At 40.6% G+C, this 12973-nt stretch overlaps 1 protein-coding gene across 3 annotated transcripts; it reads left to right on the top strand.

Moving 5' to 3' along the window:
• Positions 1-365: 365 nt before the first annotated feature.
• glipr2 (GLI pathogenesis-related 2) lies at positions 366-11301 on the top strand. Of its 3 annotated transcripts, XM_042059017.1 has the most exons (14): positions 367-526; positions 753-878; positions 4263-4367; positions 5935-6144; positions 6446-6523; positions 6615-6797; positions 7109-7186; positions 7903-8112; positions 8811-8888; positions 8980-9162; positions 9474-9551; positions 10060-10284; positions 10661-10738; positions 10920-11300. In XM_042059017.1, the coding sequence occupies exons 3-14, from the start codon at positions 4361-4363 to the stop codon at positions 11075-11077; spliced, it is 1566 nt and encodes a 521-aa protein (XP_041914951.1). In that variant the 5' UTR covers positions 367-526; positions 753-878; positions 4263-4360; the 3' UTR covers positions 11078-11300. The 3 variants fall into 3 exon arrangements, with proteins under 3 accessions (XP_041914953.1, XP_041914951.1, XP_041914952.1); XM_042059019.1 differs by lacking the exon at positions 7109-7186 and having other exon boundaries at positions 366-526; positions 10920-11301; XM_042059018.1 differs by lacking the exons at positions 367-526; positions 753-878 and adding an exon at positions 2104-2135.
• Positions 11302-12973: the final 1672 nt, after the last annotated feature.

Here is a 12973-nt window from a genome sequence, read left to right as displayed (position 1 = left end):
AACAATGTAGGCTGCCTCAGGAGGATGCAGTTTGTTGTTTACTGATAGCAGAATACAGTTCCTTCATGGCAAGTTTAGCGTTAGCATCTGGTGGTATATAGCCTAGGCAGCCTATACAGTACTATGCAGTACAATGCAGTTGCAATTATTTTGTGTCCAAAATACTGCATTTCCTGCATAGGAACTGCAAATATTTCCTCCAAAACTCCAGTTTTGATACTTGAAGTAATGCAGTTATTTTTTTATAAGGGCAACTAGTTGCACCCACACTATTTGCATATTTGGTCAGTATTCTGAGATAACATGCTGAAAAGGGAAGGATTCTGAAACAGGCTTTTGTGCAGGGCTGTGTATTTGGCCAGTGGTATCTATGACGATACAAGATGACAAGATTTCTGGTGATGCACAGAAGAGCTGACGGGGTGAGATGGAGGAAGTCAATACAACAGCCTATAAGGTGCCTCGAGAGCAGAACGCTCAGAGCAGCTGCAGAGCGGAAGCTCCGAGAAAACAGATCAACCTGCAGGTCAGAACCTGAGTCTTTTACACAATTCTTCTGTTTCTCCCTTAGGGCATCAAAACCATGGTATGCTGATGGGTGTGTCATATATAAAAATGATGCATGATTTTCATTTATGTGTCTGTCTTTTTGCATGTTTTCATGTTTTGTGTGTGTGTGTGTGTGTGTGTGTGCACGCGTGCACGCGCGCGTGTATGTGTCACCTCTTGTTTGACTTCCTATCTAACCACAGGGGGAACCTCGTTTAAGATTCATTGAACAGTGGTTTCAGTTCAGCAACCGTCGGTCCCAGATAGAAGAAAGGAGCAAACAGCAAGACAGAATCACAGGGCAAGTGCAGCAGTGGAAACACATACAGGTACATAACAAACTAACAAACTAATGCCTTCATGAACTTCCTGTCCTCTGTGCTTCATATTCTCTCTCACATTTCATCTTTAGTCATCTTTTATTGTCAGATCAATATGAAATTAATTGTACACTCTACTCAGTACTCTCTCTAATGTCAGTGGCAGAACTGGACACAGTGGTAATGATGGACAGATTGTGAGTGTGTATTGGCAGGTGCTAAAATTTTTGGGCAAAATCATGTGACCGTGTTTGACACCTGACTGCAACCGCATGCTTGAGATTGAGGCAGATTCAGTCACTTCATTTAGAGGTGTCAAGGTCCTTCTCTGAAAAATAATGGCATTTATGATGATGATATAAGTGATGTTGAAGTTCCTAGATTTCCCTTTAAGCTCCGACTGTCGATGTGATGAAGTAAAATCATCTCTTCAAGGTGTTGGCATTCAGGACAGCCAAGTTGTTGTTTTGTTGTGCTGTTGCTGTACAAACTGCTATGTGGAAGTGAAATATGAGGATATTGCGTCTGAAACAGGATACGAAAATTAGTTTGAGTGTTGCCCAACAGTCTTTGTAATCCAAAATAGTTTTTTTTCCGTGTTCAGGACACTGAGGTTAACAAACAACATGAAGTTAACCCCTTAACTGTACCTGATCATGGTTTCATATGTTTTTCATAGTAAGTGATTAGCTTGATAGCTTGATAGCTTGATAGGTTGATGCTGACCTGGCCCTTATCTGGTGTCTTGCTGAGCCTCTTGCTCTCTGGCTGCATCACTGACAGCAGTAGGCATTATTATGCAACAGCTGGTCACACATATTTGGAATATTTCACATATTTCATTTCAACAAATGCAAAAAAAAAGCAAAAATAGCTATGCACCCAGACAGGTGTGGCAAGAGGTGAATGTAATTATACCTTCTCCAACAAGTATTTGGCGGGCAGCCGTGGCCCACTGGTTAGCACTCCGGACCTGTAACTGGAGGGTTGCCGGTTTGAGCCCCGACCAGTGGGAACGGCTGAAGTGCCCTTGAGCAAGGCACCTAACCCCTCACTGCTCCCCGAGCGCCGCTGTTGTAGCAGGCAGCTCACTGCGCCGGGATTAGTGTGTGCTTCACTTCACTGCGTGTTCACTGTGTGCTAAGTGTGTAATCACTAATTCACTGATTGGGATAAATGCAGAGACCAAATTTACGGGGTCAAAAGAGTATATATACTTACTTATACTTATACTTATTTACAAAGATGTCACTGCAAGTAATTGAGGTGAGTTTGTATAGCCAAAATATTATCAGGAAGTGCAGTCTCTGGTCATGTTGACATTTCTAGGTTCTTAACATGTATACACAAGTATGATAGACTTTTCATCGTAGTGTTATTTTATATATTGCGTTCTATGTACATACTGATTGTTATGTTTGCCAGCATTGTTATTTCATGCAAAATAGAGATCATCCATCTCAAAATAGAGACCACCCATGAAAATCTTATGGTCTTACAATTTAGTGGAGGCATCTGTATGTCTCAGTGCTGGTCCACTGTAATGAGATCATTAGTGGTCTGGTCAATAAAGGGTTACTTAGCAAACTGCCATCCCCAGACAACAGTGTTCTGCATAATACATTTGATGGTTTAAATCCAAATTAAAGCATGTGAATTCCAGCCTGTTGCTCTGGATCACCACACATTCAATTCTCATATTTTCTATTTTATATGTTTTTGAATTCATGAGTGTTCAGAAAATCATGTGGCGCTGAGCTGTATTTTCATGTGCTGTTGTCTGTAAAAATGCATTGAGTACTTCAGTTAGGGCGTACAAGGGAAAAGGAATATATTCACATTCCACATTTAGAAATGTTATGCAACATTTTCTTCTTCTTCTTACAAATTAAGAAAATGTATTATTTCCCATTAACAGTTGGGCACCACCACAGACAGAGACAGTGAAATGTCTGCACTGAGACACACCAACTCAGTGATGAGCTTTTAAATGAAGACCTGCCAGACAGGGGATGAGGGGCCTGCATAGGAATAGACAGCCATGACTTCCTGTACAACAAAGTACTCTGAATTGACTGAGAAGTCATGCAAATGTGTGCCTTCATGATGTCCTTGTTTATAAGTGCCCTTGTGTCTTCCGACATGAGAGTATTTCACATTCCTGTTAGGTGTGCAGTGTAAGATTTGATCTTGATTTTGCATCCACGTGTCTGTGTTAGATGTGTGTGGGTGTTCACTCCTGATGCCGTCAGTTATAAAATGTTGTTTTGGTTTTTCTGCCGTCTTATACAAACACCTTTGTTACCAACATGAACGAACGAGGTGGAGCATCCTCTGTTTACACTCTGCCCTGGCTTTTATGGTTTGCATGCAGGAGCATGCTGATGCGTACATGTATGTGCACCTTACAGAGGCGGCTCTCATTGTCATTGTGATGGTGACAGATTAGGTGAGGCAAAAAACACTTATCTGTACTCAGCTGGCTCTTTAAACTGTCTGGTTTCACCAGACGCATGCGCACTTCAGTGAAGTGAGAACTAATGGAGATACATGCGTGGCTTGAACAAGTTGGGATTAAAAAACAAAAAATGGTGTTAATTACCATTGACTGTATAACCTGTTGGAGGAGGTCTGGATATGTAGCTGCTTTGCTCTGTTGCTTTTGCAGTTTTTGAATTTAGGAAAGATACAGACAATATCACTGTGCAATATTCCAAATATGAAGGACCAGCATAATGCCCACCTCTCTAAAGAATGCATCCAGACAACTGCTAGCCACTCAGTCTAGTTTAATTTGAAACGCTTAATTTGTTTAATTTAGACCTCATGATGATTTACAATTAAGTCGTATTTCCACAAGTCAGAATAGAGGGACCTGAAGTGTCGTGCAGGGAAATTCCACAGATGTGGTTGAGTCCTGTACAACACAAACAATAAAATGTCCACATAGAGACACTCAGCCTCCATGATTGGCCTTTAAGTGAATGAAGGCTCATCAGACAGAGGATGCAGAGTCTGCATGGAATAGACAGCCATGGCTTTCTGCAATAGAATCATTCAAATTAAATTAGTGTAAAGTAAATGTTAAGCTTCATGTTGCCCTTGTATATAAAGTTAAATGTCTTTGTCTACTCAAACATGGGTTAACCTGTAATTGTATGATCGTTATTGTGATTTGAATAATATATATAGTGCAGTGCTATGAAATGCACTTGTATTAAAGTAGTAAAGTCTAACATTTGTCTCCTTTTTGTCTTTCATTGGTACATGCAAAATAGTAAATGGTTGTTTTTCAGTTGTCAGGTGTCTCCACCTTCCCATAAAAATGTTTTTTTCTTGAGATCATGAGTCAGGGTGGAGCATGCTTCTGTTTAAACTCTGCCTTTTCTACAGTGGTTTCCAGTGTTCATGCAGGTTACAGTGTCGTCAACTGAAGTGTGTTTCTGAACGTTTCTCCGCCCTGAAGTGACAAGGCCAGTTAAGCAAGAATAATGGCAGGTCAGTTGTATTTTTTCTCTCATTTCACCACAAAAAAAAGTTTCCACAAGGTGCAATGCACTTGTCATGTTGTCTTAATAATAATGACATTTATCAGTAACACTTTACCTGAAGGCTATACATAAGAATGACATGACACTGTCATAACCCTAACTTGTCATGACAAAAACCGAATGACATAACCCTAATGTTATATCACGGTATGTAGATACCTTCCAGTAAAGTGTAACCCATTTATCTTCATGTCTGTGTTGTTTTCTAAATTGCATAGTAACAAAACTAAATGTTGACTTTGTAAATGCCCTGGCAGCTAAAACAGAAACAGGTTGATTTTCAGGGCCAGTTCTTGCCTAGTATATTTGGGTGGGCTGATAGAAATTGTGAGTGGGCAACATGGCGAACACAAAACACAAACACAGAAAAATCGATACTATCTAGCTTGAGTTGCTATAGCCAACAGCCAGGGATAGGCAGTATTTCTGATACATGTATTTCATCATCACCATGAAGGAATTGTGTAAGATTGATTTCACATTCAGAAGAGAAGTTAGGTAAAAAGGTAACTTTTCCAGTAATGCCTTATAAAGAAAAAGGCTTTCCCTCCTATCAGGGAAGACCATCCTACATTTTCCTACACTTACATAAAGTTTACAAGGATGAGTTCTAAACCCATCCCCAGGCATAAAACGTATGAACTGTGGTGAACTGCATCAAGTGATTTCAGTGTGGAAGGGGCTGCATGCATATACACAATGTCACCATAGTCTAAGCTGACATTATAGTTATAGATAATATATAAAAGAAATATTTCAAATTTGATTTGATTTATTTAAACTTGAAAAACCATTGAGGGCAAAGCCCTCATACAATGATGTCGAGTAAAATATAAAATAGTATGTATAGTATAGTATAGCATAGTATGTAGTATGTTGGTATTTTATTTTGTTGAAGAAAATGGCTTCGTATTTTGTATCAAAATACTTTATAGGTGTGCATTTTTGTAGTTTAAAAATACTGCCAAATATTTTTGGTGAAACCAATACTCTACTTTTCTAATATTGCTACATTATCGCACTGAACTGCCCTGCACTATATTTATATTTATACTTAAATCTTTAACCCCAGACTATACCGATATTGCACTATTCCTTCCCTCTTCCCTCTGTTCATTGTGTACAATATTATTGTACCTCCCCTGTGCTTGTTGAGGTGACCATGACCATGGCAACCTTGACTCAGCACCAACTCATCTACATCCAAACTGAGTTTGAGACTGCACACTGCGGAGATGCACAACTGAAAAAATAAAACTTTGACTTCTTGACTTTGTTTGGGTGGGCAAGACACAATGCTTTGGTGCCTAGAGCCAGCCCTGTTGATTTTAATATTTTGCCATGCATATTGGAATACAATTATCTATGAAAGTCTTCACAAACAAAAGTGTGCCCCCCCCCCCCCCCCCCCCCAAAACACACATGCGCATGCACGCACACACACACACACACATACACATGTACAGTATGCACACACAGCAGCTCATCACCTCATCTTCCTTTGTATGTAACAGGCAGCGCATTTGAGAGGGAGTTCCTGGAGGCCCATAATACATACCGTCAGCGACATGGAGCCGCTCCTCTGACCTTGAACAAGGACCTGTCCAGGTCAGCTCAGAAGTGGGCCGAGTATCTACTGGCCAGCAAGAAGATGCAGCACAGTCAGGCAGACTACGGGGAGAACCTGTACTACGCTTGGAGCTCTGCACCAAAACAACTCAAAGGTAATCTACACGTGTGGCTGGCAATTCAGTATGACAAAAGCACACATAGAATTACTCTAGGTTTCACATTTTATATTCATTTCATGATAAGACATTGGATGCATTATATTTATTTTCTGAGGCAATAAAAACAGCAACAGAAGGAAAGGTTTAATTGGTCACAAGGATTCATTCATAGAACGCTGAAAAATACCAAAAAAGTATGGATGGATGAGCAGGTGGTTGACTGGTTCACAGGTGGTTGACTTTTGACATGCAGGTGTAAGAAATATTAATCTAAAAGTCAACTGATCTTCTGCAGGGAAAGAGGCAGTGGATAACTGGTACAATGAAATAAAAGATTACAGTTTCAGCAGACCTGGATTTCAGTCCAACACAGGTGAGCACTGCCAGCAGATTGGATTTATACAGCAGCCCACTGATTCTCAACATGTCCCTGACTCACACCTGCCCTCTGGTGTCACTTTTAGGACACTTCACCCAAGTGGTTTGGAAGGGATCTGAAAAGCTGGGAGTGGGCCTTGCCACTGATGGAAAGACTACTTTCGTGGTTGGCCAGTACCTTCCAGCAGGGAACATCAGTAATCCAGGGTACTTTGAGAAAAACGTCTTGCCAGCAGGCTCCTCTGTGGGAAAGCATGCTGACACTGGTGGTATGTGTCAAAGTCAAGAAACGTGCCTTGATTGAACAGAAGGGTGAACAGATTTGTGCAGCTGCAAGTCTGGTTCAGATAGCTATACCATTTGCAGGATGCATTGCTTACTCATTACAGAGGACAGCTTCTCATCTACAGCACACGTGTCTTTGTGTCTGGTCAGCTTGACCATGCCTGGGTAGTATCTATAGTCTCTATGACATGCCTTTGGGTCATAAGAGCAACAGAATTTTGAGATGAAATAGAATGCCAGTGAGATGGCTGCAGGTTGGTTGTTAACATGTCTCATTGGTGATTGTGTGTTGCAGCTGCATCTGGAGGGAATGATCGGGGCAGTTTACCCTCGAGGAAATCAGGGAGTGACCACAACTCAAGCAGCCTCACAGGTGAACATTTGGACACTGGCCAAAATGACATCCATTCATTTAATTGATATGCTGTTGCCTTCAAATATAAGTCTTAAGGCAACACAATTTGCAATCTGCATTTTCTTGTGAATAAGACTTTATTGAAAATGATGTGGTGTGGATGGGAAACTTTTTGAAAATGCAAAGAAAAAATATTGCTTTCAAAACGTTGCATTCTCGTGTGAACTGAGCCTAACAGGGAGGCTACACCGTGTCCACAACTGAAGCGCTCCCTACTAGTTGCGTAAAAATAGTTTAAGAAGACAAGGTCTAATTTCACATCCGGTGTAGCCAGTTCCATTGATTATAGTGGAAGCTGATTGTTGCAGGGGACGCTACGCGAATGGAACGCTTCAGTTACATGTGTAGCCTCTCTGTAAGTGGCCTTCAGCACCTGGCACCTGTATGATGGAGGGTACCCCCCCCCCCCCCCCCCCGGCACCATGTGAATCCAGTATGTTGTCCAGTATGTCATCTTGTCTTACAGTAATTGTAATGACATTTATTTTCATGTCAGTGTTGTTTTATGAATTATGAATTACATACTTGTAAAAAGAAATGTTGACTGTGTTAATGCCCTGGTTGTTAAAAAAACAGGTTGATCTTAATCTTTTGTCATATATTAATGTAATGTAATTATCTAATTATCTATTCACTCAAACAAATTATTCTCACACACACACGGTGTCTAACAGGCAGCGGTTTTGAGAAGGAGACCCTTGAGGCCCATAATACATACCGTCAGCGACATGGAGCCGCTCCTATGACCTTGAACAAGGACCTGTCCAGGTCAGCTAAGAAGTGGGCCGAGTATCTACTGGCCAGCAATAAGATGCAGCACAGTCAGGCAGACTACGGGGAGAACCTGTACTACGCTTGGAGCTCTACACCAAAACAACTCAAAGGTAATCTACACGTGTGGCTGGCAATTCAGTATGACAAAAGCACACATAGAATTACTCTAGGTTTCACATTTGAAAAACAGACCTTTACATGTCCTCAGTTCATAAATAATACACAATAAATAAATAAGACACTGAATGAAATGTATTTTTGAGGCAACAGAAACAGAAAAAAAGGATAGGTTTAATTGGCCACTTGGATCAGTGAGACATGTCAACAAATGAGGACGTTTAAAGAGTGCTTAATAATGCCTCGTCTGTCAGTTGCAGAGGGAACATTTCAGTTGAGGTGAAAGATAAAGATGGAATCATTCCCTATTCCCTTATTCCTATTAAGTGAAAGACCCACAAACTAGCAACACCTGTCCGGTGGTCAGAGTGCTGGTGGTTAGATGTGAGCTCTTTGAGGTGTGGGGGGGGGGGGGGGGGGGGGGTTACTGAAAAGTTATAATGTCCTACAGACTCAATGAAACTAGAGGGTGTGGGTTTAAATGCCCTGTGAATGTATTCCAAATGGTATACAATGCCTACAAAAGTAAAGCTACAGCAAGTAGGGGATTTTTTGATGGATATGATATGATACTGACAAATAGAACAATTCATTGAAACAAAGGAACTGGCTTTGAGTGGGTTACTGTTGAAACGGGTGTTGTTAATTTATTAAAGAAATATTAACCTAAAAGTCAACTGATCTTCCACAGGGAATGAGGCAGTGGATAGCTGGTACAATGAAATAAAAGATTATAGTTTCAGCAGACCTGGATTTCAGTCCAACACAGGTGAGCACATCCAGCAGATTGGACTTATACAGCAGGCCACTGATTCTCAACATGTCCCTGACTCACGCCTGCCCTCTGGTGTCACTTTTAGGACACTTCACCCAAGTGGTTTGGAAGGGATCTGAAAAGCTGGGAGTGGGCCTTGCCACTGATGGAAAGACTACTTTCGTGGTTTGCCAGTACCTTCCAGCAGGGAACATCAGTAATCCAGGGTACTTTGAGAAAAACGTCTTGCCAGCAGGCTCCTCTGTGGGAAAGCATGCTGACGCTGGTGGTATGTGTCAAAATCAAGAAACGTGCCTTGATTGAACAGAAGGGTGAACAGATTTGTGCAGCTGCAAGTCTGGTTCAGACAGCTATAACATTTGCAGGATGCATTGCTTACTCATTACAGAGGACAGCTTCTCATCTGCAACACACGTGTCTTTGTGTCTAGTCAGCTTGACCATGCCTGGGTAGTATCTATAGTCTCTATGACATGCCTTTGGGTCGTAAGAGCAACAGAATTTTGAGATGAAATAGAATGCCAGTGAGATAGCTGCAGGTTGGTTGTTAACATGTCTCATTGGTGATTGTGTGTTGCAGCTGCATCTGGAGGGAATGATCGGGGCAGTTTACCCTCGAGGAAATCAGGGAGTGACCACAACTCAAGCAGCCTCACAGGTGACAATTTGGACACTGGCATTTTTATTTGGTTCAAGTGTCTACTTCTTGCACATTGTTAAACCAAACACTGATACATGTTGCAAAAACATACAATAATTTATTTAATGTACATGCTGTTGCCTCAGTAGAAATCTTAAAGCAACGCTATCTAGTTCTTTTAACTTAAGATGATTCAAACTCATTTTGATGCCGGACTGACTTACAATAAGGGGAACAGAGGCTCTTGAACTATGTGACATTGTTGTTGATGGATAGGGTTTTAGATTAATTGGGTACCCCTTAAGTGCTAAATGGGAATCCAGTACAAAAACATTTGTTTGTGTTATTTAAATGTTTGAAGTGTGAGGTCTGAGTTGACAGGCAGCTGACTTGTGGAGCTTTCACTTTCACAGTTGTTGGTCAAGCAAGCATTGGTCTTGGCAAATCATAACCTCTGTTTTTCAGTTATTAGTAACTGTTCTCTCTGTCTCTCTCTCTCTTTCTTTCTCTCTCTCACTTCCTCCAGGTGCAGTTGGGAAGAATTCAGAGTTCAGTCTCTCAGCTGTGGACACGATGAACAGCTACCGTAGACAGCACAGGGCGAAGCCTTTGTCTCTCTGCCCCTCCCTGTCTAAGGAAGCTCAGGAGTGGGCCGACTTCCTGCTGAAATCAAAGATGCTTCGTAACCATGGCAAAGGCCATGGAGAGAGCTTGTGGTACCAATCTGGATCCTCTGTCTCTACCCCGAAAGGTGGGTCAAACTGAATCACAGAATCACATGCTGAAATTCATGTTTCATGATGATAAGTTGATGTTTTTGCAGTATACATTTTGGAATATAGACACAGACTAGGTCTTATAGAGACAAGCCCATAGTCAATCAAGTTAGAATAAGGATGTGCATCTATTAATGTTATATTAATGATGAAAACATAATTCAATGTGTATTCCCATTTGGACAGTTGTCAGTTGTAACAATAGTAATAAATAGAAGCATCTGTGAATCTGCCATCTGGAGGGGCGGACTTTTGATTAGTTTCTTTTCACCCAAGAATGAGGAGTGCCAATGCAGTATTGAATGACTGCTCTGACATTTACTGATATAATGCATATGTATGCTTATGTAGGCTCGGATGTTGTTAAGTCTTGGTACGAAGAGAGTTCGAAATACAACTTCTCCTCCCCAGGATTCCAAAGAGGGACAGGTAGGCTTCTTTACCCTCATCCACATGTTTCATGTAAATGGATGTGGATAATACATATAGTCCAAAACATATGCTCTTTTGCACTGTGATGTACTTTTGTACATGTGGAACTTGTAAAAACGTGACCAATTAAAACATCATGTATCAAATGACTTTCTCCCTTACACATTTCTGCTCTTAGGTAACTTCACACAGATGGTCTGGAAATCCAGTGAGAAAGTTGGGGTTGCCATAGCAACTAATGGGTCTGGTCTGTTCTTCAGCGTGGCCTTTTTTGAGCCTCCAGGGAATGTCAGCAACACAGGCTATTTCCGGGACAATGTGAGCGCCAAGAGTTAAGAGAAGTTGAAGTGAAATGAAGATAGGAGCTGGATTGGTTTGACACAAAATATCCTGTATTAATTCTATTTAAACCAATTTGATCTGTGTGTTATAATTCCTTGGAAATCGTTTTGATGCTTGTTTCTTGATACTTGGCATTCCATGTCAATAAATTTCCCTCACAGAATCAAAAGAGTATCTATACTTAAAGGAACCGTATGTAAGAAATGTATTTCAATTAATCATAAAATGGCCCTGATAAGTCACTAGACATTAAGAAATCATGTTCATTTCAAATACTTATATCACTGACAACAGTAGTCCGGCCAGGATATTGTCATTTAAAAAGTGAAGTTGCAGCCCTCAACTGATGTTGATGTTGTGTTTTGTCATGTCATGTTGTGCCACCCTCCACCTATCTAGTAATCACAAAGTCAGTAGTGTTTCGGCATCCATGTTGGCAACCTCGAGTCGGGGGTGGGGGGGGGGGGAGGGGGAGGGGATACACCACTCTACAGTAATTTGAAAGTGATTGCAGTACCAGTTTTGGCCACAATCTTACATATGGTTCCTTTAAATCAGTGGTCCCCAAACTACGGCCCGCCAACTCATTTTGGGTGGCCCCCAAAACATGTCCGTGGTATATAGCATCTGGCCCGCATGGAAGTACGACATCGTGAAACTATAACCTCCATAATTTCCCCTATTCATTCTCTATGGCGAGTCTTAACAGTACACATGTAATTCTCTTTTTGTCCACTGGTGGTTGTTTTGGTGCTGTTTCGCGTTTGCCATCAAAAACGGAATGAAATGTAGGCCTACCTGCAAACAATGTAAGAGGCCTATGCTGACTGCATCAGTGCTCAAAGTATTGTAAAAGTTTATCAATTAATTGTTAATAACTAACTAACTTCTATTCAAGTCATATTTCTGGGACTTTCTGGGATAATGATTTCTATTTTTTATTCACTCGTTCAAATGTTCATACAAATTCACAAAGTTCTCATCAGGTGAGTGAAAGTGGTCTTGATGTTCAGATGTTTTTGTCAGCACTTCATAAAACTCTCATAGTTTGAGAACTTCAAAATATTTGTAGGATATTGCTTGTTCACAACTTGAGCTGTGTATGCAAAGACACAGAGTTCAGAGTTCACACACTTTGAATAAAATACACTTTTGGTTCTCCCTGCTAATACTTTTGGGAATTCTATTTTTTTATTAGTATTATTTCATTTGAGATACATTTTGCACTGATATGGCATGATTGTAATATAAACACAGCTAACAATGGTATTAAATTGCAGTAGCCTATGATTAAATGTAATGGAATATTCAACTAAGGTAGACTGCTGTTGTTCACAGCACTAAGCTATTTATTTATATGTCACTAAAGTACACACAAGACACTTTCTCAGTTTACAGTAAAGCAACATTGCAACAATTTGCCACTTTTTGAGGAATACTTTCATCTAGTTTTGGTATCATCTTTAATCACTCTGGTCTTTGATTATGATTGGCTGCATGCAAACATTCACGTTGACCCCATTACATTTTATAATAGGCTACTGTGCCACGAATGAATACACTTACAAAGTTGAAACTGTGTCTGAATTGCTGTGCTCAGTATAATAGTATTATTTCTTGGCCCAGTGGCCCTTAGCTGCTATAAAATCACTTAGATTTCGCCTCTTGGGGCGTGTTGCTCCGCTCTAGAATATTTGCTTTACATTAACTCATTTGAATGATACTCAGCAACCGTAGGATGATGTCAGAAAAATGTGCAGTGGTCTCTTATTTTTTCCCAGAGCTGTAATAATAAAAAAAAAACGAGAAAAAGAGAATGTTTAGACTGAGTATTTCTTATTCCATATGTAGAAGAAATGGACAGTTATTACAATTTAAATTATGCTTGTG

This window comes from Alosa sapidissima, chromosome 13, assembly GCF_018492685.1.
Source record: "Alosa sapidissima isolate fAloSap1 chromosome 13, fAloSap1.pri, whole genome shotgun sequence".
NCBI lineage: Eukaryota > Metazoa > Chordata > Actinopteri > Clupeiformes > Clupeidae > Alosa > Alosa sapidissima.
Note: the sequence above shows the minus strand (reverse complement) of the source record. Positions and strands in the feature narration are given on the sequence as shown.